We start from the raw sequence: 14,866 nt of genomic DNA on the forward strand, positions 1-14,866 counted from the left end.
GGCAATGCAAAAACAAAATATTTTTTTCTGTATTATGTACTTCGTACGCATTTAAAATTTTTATCAAAACATCTGTGGTATTTTTGAGGTCTTTTGTCTCAATATTTTTGTGGAATGATTTCAACAGAACATATTCTTCATACAGCAAATCGATATTGATATTGGGAATTTTAAATAAAAAAAAAAAAAAAAAAAAAAGGTTTGTTGCCTGAGCCTTAAGCCATTATGAAATAAAAAAGAAGTCAAGTAGAATGTTAAAGGTGATTGGTTTTTGGCAACAGTTCTCCTTCAACATTCATATTAAATACTTGTTCACGCATTGCATTTGAATGAGGCAATGCAAAAACAAAATATTTTTCTCTGTATTATGTACTTCGTACGCATTTAAAATTTTTATCAAAACATCTGTGGTATTTTTGAGGTCTTTTGTCTCAATATTTTTGTGGAATGATTTCAACAGAACATATTCTTCATACAGCAAATCGATATTGATATTGGGAATTTTAAATAAAAAAAAAAAAAAAGGTTTGTTGCCTGAGCCTTAAGCCATTATGAAATAAAAAAGAAGTCAAGTAGAATGTTAAAGGTTACAAAGTAAGCATAATATCAATATTCTACAACCCTCTTTGTAAATAGGATAGAATGTTGTTTTTTTGAGTCTTTAAGGGTGCATTTCAACAACTTTATCGTCAGTTAATTCCTTCTTCCTAAATAATCATCTCAACAGGGTGTTTTATGATTTCTGCTTTTTTCAAATGTTAAAAAAGGGGTATCTTGGAAATTTTATTATACTTCCAAAAGGGGTACGTCTGGCAACCTGTAACGTTGTATATGTGTCATTCTCTTTGAGGAAAGCTGAAGTGAAATGAATTGCCATCCGCCTCTTCAGATTTTGAAGATTTAGAAAATGCATGCGCTTTTCTTATAGCCGAGAAAACAAAAGAGTACGCAATGGATACGCAACATCAAAAAAAACTGGAAGAGAACAGAAAAATGTGAATTCCATCATTTACTGCAGGACTTAGAAGATGAAAATCGATTAACGATGTACTTATGGATGAATAAAGAAGAATTTAATTTCCTATATAATCCAATTAAGGATGACATTCAAAGGCAAAATACGCAATTTCGAAATTCAATCAGTGCTAAGGAAAAATTAGTTATATGTTAAAGGAAAGTTAAAATACTGCAAGTTTATTTTGAATAAGGATTTATTCTGTCAAAATACGAAACAAAAATTTTTAATGAAATTTAATTACAACGAAAAACTTCTTCTCAACCCTAAAAATTGAACTTGTAAGAAATCGTTATGTATGAGTTGTTCAAATTGATATGATCGACTTGTTCGTCCTCTCAATTTGTTAATTGGAATTCTGTTGATCTATTTTCCTCCTTTGGCCATATTTGAGCATTCCTGTGGCTGGACAAGTAGCTGGTCGAGGTGCTTCGGAATAGGCACAGAACAACGTTCTTGATGTTGTTGTTATTTGTTTTCGGATATTCTTACTTGTGCACTCAAAACAGATTATTTACCTCTAATTTAATTTTATATTAGCATTTCCTCCATTTTCATCATCACGCGGTCACGCCTAATGAAATTTCTGTTTGAACAGAAAAATCTGACTCCCTGACAATGTCATTCGGCCTTCCTATGTATTATCTTGTGAATTCAGCCAATCAACTGTGCTCTCCGAGCAATACGCTAATTGTTAAATATAGCTCCTCCACATTTGACGTTAGATATATGTACGAGTGAAGTCTCGTGAAGTGACAATAGTGTGTTTCCACCCTTAAACACACACAATTCATATGGTTGTCGGTGTCATTCCTCTGTGAAAGAAAGTACTGTATCTGTACTCTTACCAATCACACTATTTTTACAGTAGAGCATTAACCTATTTCTAATTCCTGATTTTAATATTTTTTTTTATTTGTTTTTAATGGCTTGTATTTCTAGAAACGTTGCCAGTTTTATTTCTATTGATGACTTTCTCGAAAACATTGTGGAAAATAAAGTAAAATTAAAATTAAAACTATTTTATATTATTTTCAAGTTTTCTTTCTGTCCATTTCCACCTTTTTATGTACACATTTCTGCTCTGCATCAATAATCAACACTGAACAGCTGCATTCTTGTTCCATTGGTTCAGTTTAGCTGAGTTCTGAAATGATTACAATAAGTAGTGTCCACTGTATTTTAAAATGAAATGTGGGAGAAGGGAACCTCCCCAAATACTGGATCCACTCTTGTTGGCAGCCATAAGAATTTAGACATGTTCTTTGTTAGTGACCTCTGATTTCATCTCAAATGAAGTACCTAAGATGCAAATCTTCTTGGATTCTTAAAAAAAACTTACCACATCTTGGACCCCCAAGGCACTATAAAAATATATCAACATTTACCTTTTTTATGTACTTTATTGGTGGAAGTTTGCTCAGAAGTTGCACTCTCTTGTATCCAAATGGTTACCTTCTTAAACTATTTCTCTGCAAGTTGATTATTTTCTTCCATATGGGATAAAGTTGGGTGGAAACTTGACCCTAAAAAGATAAGCACTCATTCCTACTGCCAGCAGAATTGGTTTCCTAGGTTTTCTTTCCCTACTTTATGTTAGGATGATAAATTGCTATACATGATGATAAATGCTATACATCAAAGAATGACTTTCCCACACAAGATTTTTATTTCAGGTTGAGTACTACATTGCATTTTCAGTTGATTCCTTCATTTTAGGAATGAATGGGGGGGAGGATTTATCTGTTATGTCCCTAATGATTTTGATATAACAGTTAGTTGCCTACTCTGGGTGGTTTTTGCTGTGTTTTAGTCCAGCTCTCCCTTTGTTTCATATTAATAACTGTATGTAGTGTAACAGATGTTTGATGTGTGACAGTCTGTTATTGTGAATTATTTTTGTCTAAGTTCCTCTAGCCTCAGCCACACGTGGCAGGCTCAACTGGACGTTGTACTATGTAACCTGACTTATACTGATATCAGTTAGGTCTGTAACTGTATGTGTATTTATTGTCTGAATAATTTTGTGTTCACAGGCCAATTTGCATATTATGTGGACTGATGAAAATACTGGTATTACCTCATGGGAGAAAGACCCTACTTCTTCTGTCTCAGTTAAGCTCACACAGCCCTGAAGGAATCTTAAGAAACTACTCCATTGATTGGATTCAAACAGAGACCACTTCATATGAGAAGTCTGTTTTGAATTTATTCCTTTTACTGAAAAGTGGCAAAATGATTATACTGTCTCTCACACACAACTATAAATTAGGTTCCACTGCTACTTTTCAATTTCTTTGTTTCTGAGAATTATGAGTATCTTTGTGTAGATATTTTTAAACTCTCCATAGACTTTTTTCTGGTGAATTCCTTGCTATTCAGTTACACTTCTGCTTGTCTTCTTTATTACCAAGAAAGCTCTTCAGCTATTTTTATTTTGAGACTTGTGAATAGCCGAGGGTTTAAGGCGTATAACCCGTTATTATCGTGCGTCCTGAGATGCATGGGTACATTGTATATAGTAATAATATTATTTTGTGTGTAATGCTATACATCAAAGAATGACTTTCCCACACAAGATTTTTATTTCAGGTTGAGTATCTAACTCTTTCAAATGTTAGAAATATATAATTATTATATTTCAAATGTAAACTTCATGTTTTTATTGTAAGTATAAATTAAGTATTGTATGTACATGCACAAATATATTTTCTTACTGATTTTCCTACATGTTTATATTTATTTCTAGAATCACCACCAGTCGCTGTGGGTATTGGGGGAGGAGAGTTCAGTGAAGTGTCTCTGACTGCTGGTTTAAGACTTGATGATGATAATGAATTTCCTCCAGTTACACAAAAAACAGATTGAAGCTTAATGATTTTAGGTAGTTAGCATTTTTCCATTCCAAGCTCAAGAAAACTTTATATAAAAGTTTTGTACAATTGTATACTAAGAATTAAGGAGGGCAGATAGGAAGACTGCCGTATCAAAGTTGCAGCAGTAAAAAGTATGGACTTTTCATGCAAAGATAAATCTACTTTAATAACTTTATAATAAGAGTTACAAATGAATTATAGAAATTTTGAACAGTACTCCAAACTTAAACTAGTTTGGACAGTCCAATATGAAGAGAAATTCAGAAAGGATTCTTGCAGACTGGATTTTTTAGTCATTGGAATAAATTTCCATCTAAATTTGTAGAACTAGGAGGCTAATGAAAATTTAAGAAAGAGTTTGGTAGATACTTGCAACCAACAATGTAATCCTTTTTTTTAAAGGCTGACACTAAATAAGCTGCCTTTGTCAAATACATGCACTGTGATACCACAATATGGCTTTTTTCATGTTTGAAAAGGCCTACATTTAAATCCTCTTGGAGAGTGAAAGGCTTTTGCATTTGAGGCTATATAAGCTGATCTTGGGCAGAAGCAGGGTGTTTATGCATGAGTGATTCTGGGTTTTCCAGCTTGCAGAACACACAAATCATTCTGTGAATCCAAATGTGTAAAAGCAAATATGTTGGTACAGTAGGCCTAAGATACTGGTCTGCCATAAAACCAACAACTGCAACTCTCAAGAACTCACATGCAGTTTTACATCAGCTAATCATGTGCAACTTTTGACTCTGACACATGATGTTTTTTTCTTTTACATTTACAATACTTTATTGCATACTAAAAAAAAAATGTGTGAAAAGCCTTTTCAGTTTTTCAAAGTTATTTGTTTTGTAGTCTTGTTTTTTACGTGTTTATTTTCAGTTTTATTTCGCTTCCCTATCGTGAAGCCTTTATTATTATACTAAAGAGGAATAAAGCACAATTTGGGCATAATGTTGGTTATTAACTAACAGTAACTGAATTGTACAATTAAAACACATAATAAACAAATTACACATGATTTGTTTATTATCAAATAATTTAAATATTTTAAATGATTGAAAGGTTGAAGACTGCACAGAAACAATGACGTGACAACTGCATTGGCAGCAAGCAGTGTATTACTGAGTTTCAAGTTTCACTCACTCACCTCCATCGATACATGACTGCAGAAATACAGTGCAGCAGTGCTTACTTACCTTAAAAGAGATGCTGAAACTAGCGTCTGTTGGTTCTGTGTGCTCCAGTACATCTGAGAAGATTCTGGCTCACACTGCATTGTTCCTGGATATATTGACCACTGTAATAATGATTTACTGAGTTGATCTTGTGTATGTATGTGAGAAAGCATTTGTTTTATATACTAACCTTTAAATAATCCCATACCTGCCAGCTTTCTAGATTTATGTTGGAGAAACCATCTTTTTTGCAGCAAAAAAAAAAAAAAAAAAGTAAAACTATGGCTTCACCATTAATATTGGAATTCTATGAATTTCTACTTATTTTCATTAACAAATTGGCCATTTCATGTTGGTATGCTGGCCTACATTGCATAAAATTTGTGGGACACGTGTTTGCTGTAGTGAGTGTGGGGTGCAAAGTTAATTAACAATATCCTTCAACTAAGTTGCCAAAGAAATAAGAGGTAACATTTAAGAAGATATAAATGCAAGGCTTTCCACGTTTTATAAAATCTGGAATAGGTAATATTTGTTTTGCACACTATCTGTAGATGTGAAACAAATTCATAAGTGAAAATAAAATGTCACTATAGAACAAAGAATTAATCATTGCTACTGTCGTACTTTTCTAAAAAGCATGGCGAAAAAGATGAGAGCGAACATCTCACATGGTAAAGGTAGGATAGAGCTCCACAGTAATTCTGTGTAGTACTTTCCATTAAACGGCGCCTCCGTAGCCAGGTGGGAAGGAGCAGCAGTGCGTAGCACACGCTTCTTGATTAGACCGAGGTTCGAGCCCGTCACCACCAAATACGGAGGATGCGGAAAGGTCAGGGTATGACCACCGCATATCCCCGAGCAATATGGCCTTAGCTGCTAATGCTCCTAAAAACCAAATAACAAATAACTTTCCATTAAAGGAAGTTTCTAGGGGCAAGTAGAGTTTTTTTTTTTTTTTTTTTATTGATCTTCTTATTGGGTACTAGTAAGGCATATAAGGCTTTACTCAGACATTCCAATTATGAGGCCTCAATAGAATCCCGTATTGTTATTTTTTGTCACTACCTCCCCATGCCGGGAGTGGGTAATTTGCGTGCCTGCCGCCTTCCTTGGATGTGGTAGCCATTTCTCAGGCTCCCTCCCTGGAATCGAACCCTGATACCCCGTTACCACCATGGTAGGTGCATAACCTACGATTGACAGTTGATAAGGCAGACACTTGAAAGATGCATTGCCGGTGCGAGACAGTGCAATCTGCTCAGAGTTATCAAGAGTCACCAGGAGTTTTGGACCGAAGCCCTCTTGTCTAATAAAAGCGCTCCCCCCCCCCCCCCCGAAGGTCGGAGTTCTCCTGCATGTATTAACTCTAGAATTACCACAGTTATCCAAGTAAAAAGGTACGATCTAAGGAAACATGACTGATTTAATGAGCCATTCGCGGTTTCACCTTGCTTTGGCATGTACTTAGACATGCATGGCTTAATCTTTGAGACAAGCGTATGACTACTGGCAGGATCAACCAGGTAGCATTTGCAACAGTCCACGAATGCACTGTGGCATCGCCGAAGAATCATTTCCTACTGCATCGCAGTTGAGGTGTGCCAAGTCCAGCACACCGCAGTACACTCTCAGCATACCGAGTCAAACAAGACCTCGCAGTGAGGAGCAGTTCGCCTTGACCCCGCTCCGCTCTATAACTCATGGTGCGGAAAAATGGTTCGACTTCGGAAGAAATCTCTGCACTCAGTCGCATAGGCAGCAAACTCAATAAATGGAAATTCTAACCCAGAAAGCCGCCCGATCAGCACTCGGCCAAACCAGGCAACTGGATCTGCTGTATAGACCAACGGGCACTACTTCGTGAATGGAACGAGAGGCATAGAGGAGAGGTGAAACACATGGCGAGGGGAACACGGGATGCTGCACTGCACTTTATAAGAGCTGATTAGCCATTAAAATTGATCAACTACAACCACAAATATTTCTACCATTCATTTTGTATATTTCTTATTGGTATCTGTATCTGCCTTATTCGGCTCTTTTTCTGGGGCTTCTCTTTGAACACCCAGCAATTTTAGGGTGACAGAGACATCCGGCCGCCGTACACTTCACAGCTGTTCTTCATAGCACAGCTGTGAAGTGTACGTTACTAGGTAGTAGATGACTCTCATCAACTGGTGCAATACTACCACTTTGCTTATTGGAGGCTTGAAGTGGTGGAACCCATGTTTAGTCTCCAGGGCTAAGTTCCAGTCAACCCTTCCCATCTCTTCCATCATGCAGTATATCTGATGATGACTTTTGAAGTTATGATGGACATCATGGCAAGATCCAATCTTCCTTACATTTCAAGGGTACAGCTCTAAAATAGTGTTATTATTATAATCAATTTATTTCTCTGTTGAAGAGACACCCCTGGGACAGCCATTGGCTAGAAGGGTGAGAGTTATATTCTAAAGTGTGAAGCAGACCCCATGAGCAAAGGTTACAAAGTCCATGGGAAGTTCACCCTGAAAAGTTGCATAAAGAGTTTTGGAATGCATGAATAATTATGATTTTATAATAGAATATTTACATTTTTTGGTATCTTTGAACATTATAAAATATTTAAAATTTTAACATTTTAGGTTGGCATCTAGAATACCAAGAATATATATTTAAAAGGGATCAAGATTAAATGCAGTTTTTGAGCCGAGTGGCTGTGCACTACAGCTACAGGAGATGATAGGAGTCAGCAAAGACTTGCAATCTGTAGTCTTTTTCGTTACAGAGCTTTTCCGGTTCAATTCTTAGTTTATTGAAGAGTTCTATTGTGTTTGCTGGAAAAAAGCAACTTAGGCTGTTCAGGTTTTTTAAGTTGCTTTGAAGAGGATGTCTTGTTTCAGCAATTCTGGTGGCTTCTTGACAAGAGTGAAACAAGCCATCAATACTGGGCGTGTCTAATCTTCCTGTTAGCAGTTTGGCTAATGTGAAAATGTTTCTTGTGTTGATTGTCTGTTTCCTGCTGAGATTGGATAGTAGGGTGGCTTTAGAGATAGTAAATGGGTGATTCGAGATCCTGTTCAGCCATCTCGGGAGCCAGTATTCGATACTAAGGAAAGCTTTCAGGTTGCTCGGTGGAGCAGAGGACCAAATCTGTGAAGCATACAGTGGGATGGGAAGTATACATTTCAAGATATACTTTTTAACAAGATCTGGGTTTCTAATGCTAATTAACTCCTGTTTGGCAGACCAGAGCGCTGCATATGTTTTAGCCTTGATGTAATCAAAGTGCTCGGAGAATGTTAGTCCCTCATCCCATTTTAGGCCAAGGTCTACGTGCGATTTAACCTTTGGAACTTCGCATCTGCTTACCAGCATAGAAATATTGTTCCTGCTCTTTTTCTTTATAATTGTCATCTGGGCAGATTTACTTGGGTTTAAACGTACTCCAATACAATCGAGGTAATGCTCCAGTTCATTTATTGTGTTATTGGCTTGTTGATTTATTTGCTTAACTTGTTGTAGATCTTTAGATTTGATGAAGAATTTCAGGTCATCAGCATATGTAATAAAGTTGTCTTTATGGGATGCAAAAAATGGTTCCAGAGCTGCGGCAAATAACAGTGAGGAGAGAACGCCTCCCTGCGAAATGGAGTAATGGGCAATAAAATCGTCACTACGGATTATGAGACGTCTTTCCTTCAGAATGCTACATAAAATCTTCAGGAATGCCTTGTATTTTGAGGTAGAAAGGTAAAATTTGTTCCAGAGCCGTTATCGAGATATTGTCAAAAGCTGTGGATATGTCTAGGAAGATAATATCGAGCTGTTCCTTATTGTTGAGAGCTTTCTGCATCTGGAAAAGGGTCACAAAGAGATTTGTGACGGTTGATCTTCCAGATATGACAGAGTGTAGATGCAGAGGACAATGCCCGAAGCAGTGTTGGGTGAGAGCTGAGAGAAGGGTCTTCTCAAAAATTTTCAAGATGGTGCAACTTATGGCTATGGGTCTATACTCTGGCATTTTTTTGGATTCTTTATTTTGGGAATGGGCCTGACTATGTAGCTGTTCCACATACAGGGGAGAGTACGTTTTTGAATGATTTGATTGAAAGTGTGATGCAAACCTCAATAATGTAAGGGCTGCTGATTTTTGCCATGAAAAGAGGGAAGTTATCAGTTATTGTGTTATTGGCCAACAGTTGCTTTATTAGGAAGTCACTTACGGCTTTCATGAGGTTTTCTTTGGTAATTGTGATGGTTGTTAGAGGTGTCTTTCTTAGTAAGTTTGAAACGGATTCTTCTTATTCTTATTGAGGATCTGTCTTCAGCCACTTCCTGTAAAGTCTTTGCTTTTTACGAAAGACATATTTTAACTGTAGATTAAACCAGTTTTTGGATTTTCCAGTTATCCTTATGACCTTCGATGCTCCTTCATAGGCAATTTTTGTGAGCTTTAGGGCCAGTAGCTGGAGAGCTTCCTCTGCCAGCTTCGTGCTTAGTTCTTGCCATTTGTATTTTCAAAGTTCTTTGAGAATGATGTTTGGTTTGATGTATTTTAAAGAAAAGGTTGTTCTGTGCATGCCGTTAAAATTTCCACCGTCCCTGTGATTGGTTCCAGCAACATTGAGTGTGGTCTTTACAGCTATGGGATTGTGGTCTGACTTAAAGCGAAACAAGTTATCTGCTAATCTAATGCTGAATGTATTGTAATAGACAACATCTAACCGTTGATTCCCTCTAGTTTCTGGAGTAATCCAGAAACTAGAGGGAATAGAATCAAGATTTCTTTTTGTGTCGGTATGTTTTGGAATTGGCATGTTAACATCTCCTAACAGGATCGTACTACAGCTGGATTGAAGCAGGTATATAAGACAGATTTGTAATTTTTATTTTCCCATTGAAAAAGGTAGCACAGGTGGCTTCAAAATTATGATTTGGAGAGGTGTTCCTTTGTAGACTGATATTCATCTTTATACAGAATGTATAGAGGTGAATACCTCCACCCCGTTTTTCAGTTCTTCCAGTGCCAGCACATTTGTATCCAAGCGGATTAGCAAGAATTTTTAGTTGTCTGTTATTACGTGACGTTTCAACAAGGCAAATGTAGTCAAAGTCAGCCGTCATCATGCAGGTTTGTAGCACGGGAAGCTCTGGAAAAAACACCGCAGGCTGCAAGTCCTCTGTCTCAGAGAAGGGGGAGGATTTGGTTGCTACTTTGACGTTTCAGAAGGGCTGTTTGATCTTATCATCCATCTATCCCTGTATGGTTTGACCAGTGGACCCTGCCGGCCAGTCCTGAAAATTCAGTAGCAACGAGGACTGGCCCACTGGGCACGTGACAACAAATGAGGCATAAGCAGGATGCTTCGTTTTTAATTGTTTAACTTCTAGTGTTAATCCAAACTCGGTTTTACACGTCTTTAATGTTTACTGGGCTGCGTTGCAGGGCCTAATCTGGAGATAAAAATCTCTCGTATAGGAATGGCTGTAATATTATATTTGGCCAGCCTGTTTAAATCTCGGTTGGATGTGCTACCAACATCAGTACTGCGACCCTTGCGATTAGAAAAGCAAGGTGCTGTACACTGCCACACATTATTACCAGTAGTGTGGGTCCCATTCAAGGTGTTGCCACTTGTTTCTGGCAAAGGCAAAATACTATTGGAACTGAGGTCCTGCAGTCTGTAGAATACTTCTGCTATCCTGTTTTTTTCTCTTTCGCTGATGATTTGCTCGGCAGTGATTGAAATGAAAGTAGGTTGAGGAGGATATGATAATGGGACATGAGGAATCTCCCGACATGAGAGGGACGGAGCCTCTGGGACAGCCGAGCTCTGACAATTGTCCACTTCATCTTCCTGTATATTCAGAGTGGCACTTGCCAAGCCACTGGACTGACAACTGGCTTTGTTATGGGTGGCGGGAGTGTAGTTGACCTCACAATGCAGAGAGCAATCGACTGCTTTGCTAATCTTTACACCTGGTTGATCACTGGATGACTGAGGGGAAGAAGGGGGCTGTGTTGCCCTTATTCTTCATGCGAATGTGATTTTCCCAAGCTATCCACCTTCTCCACCAGCCACTTTACACTGTGTAGGATTTTGAGATTTTGCTCTTTAAGTTTTCTTCTTGCAGGGCGGATATGAGTTTATAGATGGGAAATAATTGGTCAGATAAGTTTGCAGAGATCTCAGCACTAAACTGCTGTAAGATAGATTCCATGGACTCGCTGAGCATCTTTGTAAGCTTATTTTTAGCAACTGTAATTAGAGGTGATGTCTCAGCTTGCTGCCTTGCGGGAGATGTCAGTATTCCATGCCCGCAACTTTCTGGGCAAGCATCACGACCAAGCGTGTTGTGAATTGCGTCTTCGAGTGTGATGGAGTTGTTTTGGTCCTCAATCTTGCGGAACTTCAGACAAAATTTGCTCTTTAGTTTGAATATCTTCACCATGTTTATCAGAACAGTTGATTCTTTCGAGCTGTCTTGTTTTGCACACGAAAGGCAAATAAAATTGTTTCTTTGCTTTGCTAAGCTTTTTAATATTCATAGAGGTGCAGCAGCCTCCAAAAAACTGGTCACAAATAATACATTTAATTTTAAGAATCTCAGCTTTTAGACATACGCTACATTTTTTTCAATGGGTGCACTGCTAGCTTCGGCCATTGTCACTGTGAGGGAGAAGGAAACACAATGCTCACTCTTAGTTAGCTATGTTAGAGGTGGGTTGTAAATAGCAATAGATGTCGATTATTGTGTTATTTACAGAAGCTCTTTCTGTTGCCCTGGGCTATATCCTTGGCCTTGTACGAGAATTATCTGAACAGTGGGTCTTAACAGTAGTGGTTCAAGAGCTATATGCAATGAGCCAAAGGCAAGCAATATGCGATACTAAAAATGTAAAAAGTTGCTTTACCTGAAAGAGCAAAATGAAAACGGACATCACCACTGGAAAGGGCTCCCTTCTGGCAATCCAAGAGTATAAGGTGTTGTTGGGTTACTCATGCTTAAACATAAAAACTGAAGGACTTCCTCACTTTGCAACTTGACTTTCTCCAGTCCAACTTACCTAATAATGAGGCAATTTTCCTTGGTGATTTTAACATTCACAACTCCAGCTGGTCAAGATGCCGAGGCTTTTACAATTACTAATGACCTTGCACAGATTGTTCATTTACCTACCAGAATACCGGACAATCCTAACCATGCAGCTGGTGTCCCCCAATGTTCAAAAGATCTCTCCACTTGATTTTTTTCTCACAAACAACCCTTCTAAGCACACACAGTCGAAGTGAGTGGTCCTTTAGGCACCTCAGATCACAACTTGGTGATTGTCTCTCCTCCAATGGAGCCTTTATCTCATGGCTATTCCCAACCTCGTGTTGTTTGGCATCATAAGAATGCAAAATGGGGATGACCTGGAAGATTTTTTTTTCTTTTCCTTGTTCAGATTACTGTTTCAAAACTTCTGATGTTAATGTTTGCTCTGATTGTATCATTGAAATTATTCTTGCAGGAATGGAATCCTTTATCCCACACTCCACTTTAAAATCTTGTCTTTTATCTAAACTTTGGTTTTCCAATAAATGTGCTAAGGCTGTTCAAGAGAAGAATGTTGCATATCGTGATTGGCTTGTTTCCAATTCTTCAGTTTCATTTTCTGCCTGTGCCAAAGCTTGCAACAATTGTAAAGCAGTTATTAATCGGTCCAAACTAGATTTTGAACAGACTAAGAGTAGAAAACTTGCTTCTTGCTCTAATGGTAGCCGAGCATTCTGGTCTCTTGCCAAAGCTATTGGCCGCAACTTTTGCCGTATCTGCTCCCACTTCTGTCAAAACCAGATGGTTCTGTTGTCACTTCAGCCAAGGATAAAGCTGACCTGCTAGCATCTCATTTTTCTTCCAACTCATGTATTAATGATCTTGCTAAAACAACTCCCAACATTCCCACCACGCTTCATTCAATGCCTGCTGTGGTCTTTCGTCAAAAGGATATCAGAAGGATTTTTATGAATCTTGATGCTAAGAAAGCTCCAGGTCCTGATGGTATTTCTCCACTTGTTCTCAAAACCTGTGCTCCTGTTCTTTGCCTTCTTTTTTCACTTTTTTATTCCAAAGGTGTTTTTCCTTCTGCTTGGAAATTTGCTCATATCCAGCCAGTTCCTAAAAAGGGTGACAAATCACTCCCATCTAATTATCTTCCCATTGCAATTTCTTCTACTCTTTCTAAATTAATGGAGAAATCAATTAACCACCAACTCTTAACCTAGAAACCTTCTGTCTGATCAACGATTGCCAGTATGGATTCCATCAGTGTCGATCCACTGGTGATATTCTGGCTTGTGTTACCCATTTATGGACAAATTCAATGGAAAAGTTTGGTGAAACACAAACAGTTGCTTTTGACATCTCAAAGGCTTTCGATCATGTTTGGCATAAAGGTCTTCTAAAGAAGCTTCCATCTTATTGTTTGCCAACTGTTTTTTGTAATTGGTTATCCAGTTTTCTCTGATTGCTCACTGAGGGTGATGGTAGATGGCTCTCTGTCTTCTAACTTTTCCACTAATGCTGGTTTCCCCCAATGTTCAGTTCTTTCTCCCACTCTTTTCCTCTTGTATATCAATGACCTTCTTCCATTGACTGGAAATCCTATCCATAGTTTTGCTGATGATAGCACATTGCATTCCACTTTCCATTTTGAGAAACCTTGCCCTGCTCAATCAGCTTCAACTTCTGGAATATTCACTACCAATTCCTTAAATGCCAATCTCCAGGTAATTCTCCAGTGGGGCAAAGACAACTTAGTTGATTTCAATCCTTCTAAAACTCAGTCCTGTCTTATATCTTGCAAAAAGAGTTCTTCTGCTCCTATGCTTATCTTTGGTTATCTTTGGTGACACTGATTTCTAGGCAAGATGATATATCTCTTTTGGGGATTACCCTGACTTCTAATCTCTCTTGGCACAAGCACATTATAAATACTGCTTCCTCTGCATCTAAAAAACTTGCGTTTCTCTTTCGCTCTTGGTGTTACTTTTCTTCCAAACAGCTGTTCACTCTGTACAAATCGCAAATTCGCCCTACCATGGAATATTGTTCCCACATCTGGAGCAGTGCCCCCAAAACGTCTAACAGTCTCTCCATTCGCTGTCTCATATTTCTGCAGATACTTCCATAGGCACTGTTCTTCTGAATTGGATTCTATAATTCCCACTCTGTCTCTTTCAAAACAGTCCAAACATGTGCCGCCACCAGCCATTTGCTGTCCAACTTCAAACTCACAGAACCAACTTTTCATCTTTCTCGTTTATTCATTCAACTGCCGTTTTCTGGAACAACCTTTTTTCATACGTATTTCCTGAAAATTACTGTCTACAGAAGTTCAAGTCTAATGTCAACAAATATCTTCTTAACCTCCAACCCAAGCACGATAGTAAGTACTATATGTTCTAATACCTCTCGTGTTTGGAGTTTTAATAATAAAAAATATATATATACAAAGGGTACTAGGAAAGTTTTGCAATACAGCTTTGTTTATTTAATTTTTTCAAAGTAATTTCCTCTACATTCAATACACCTCTCCATCCTCCGAAACCAATCTTTAAACCAGTTCTGCCAAGTTTCACTAGGGAGTAAAGCACACTCGTTGTCCCAAGCCCGCAGAAGGTCCTCATCACTGGAAAACCGCCTCCCTTTTAGCTTCATTTTCACATGCGGGAACAGTGCAAAGTCGCAGGGAGCAAGGTCTGGACTGTAGGGAGGGTGCTCAAGAAGTTTCAGTCCTGTCGTGGTCAAATATTCGGTGCAGG

At 38.1% G+C, this 14,866-nt stretch overlaps 1 protein-coding gene across 3 annotated transcripts in view; it reads left to right on the forward strand.

Annotated features, from left to right (window-relative positions):
- Atg18a (Autophagy-related 18a) overlaps positions 1–14,866 on the forward strand; it is a 541,369-nt gene that overhangs the window by 105,581 nt on the left and 420,922 nt on the right. For all 3 annotated transcript variants that reach the window (XM_090372601.1, XM_090372603.1, XM_090372602.1), the window contains one exon: positions 3,765–3,899. In XM_090372601.1, the coding sequence (XP_090228727.1) occupies positions 3,765–3,883 (119 nt within the window). In that variant the 3' untranslated portion in view covers positions 3,884–3,899. The remainder of the gene's footprint in view (positions 1–3,764; positions 3,900–14,866) is intronic.

The sequence above is a fragment of the Mastigoproctus giganteus genome, chromosome 4, assembly GCF_048544385.1.
Source record: "Mastigoproctus giganteus isolate SK-2022 chromosome 4, ASM4854438v1, whole genome shotgun sequence".
Taxonomy (NCBI): Eukaryota; Metazoa; Arthropoda; class Arachnida; order Uropygi; family Thelyphonidae; genus Mastigoproctus; species Mastigoproctus giganteus.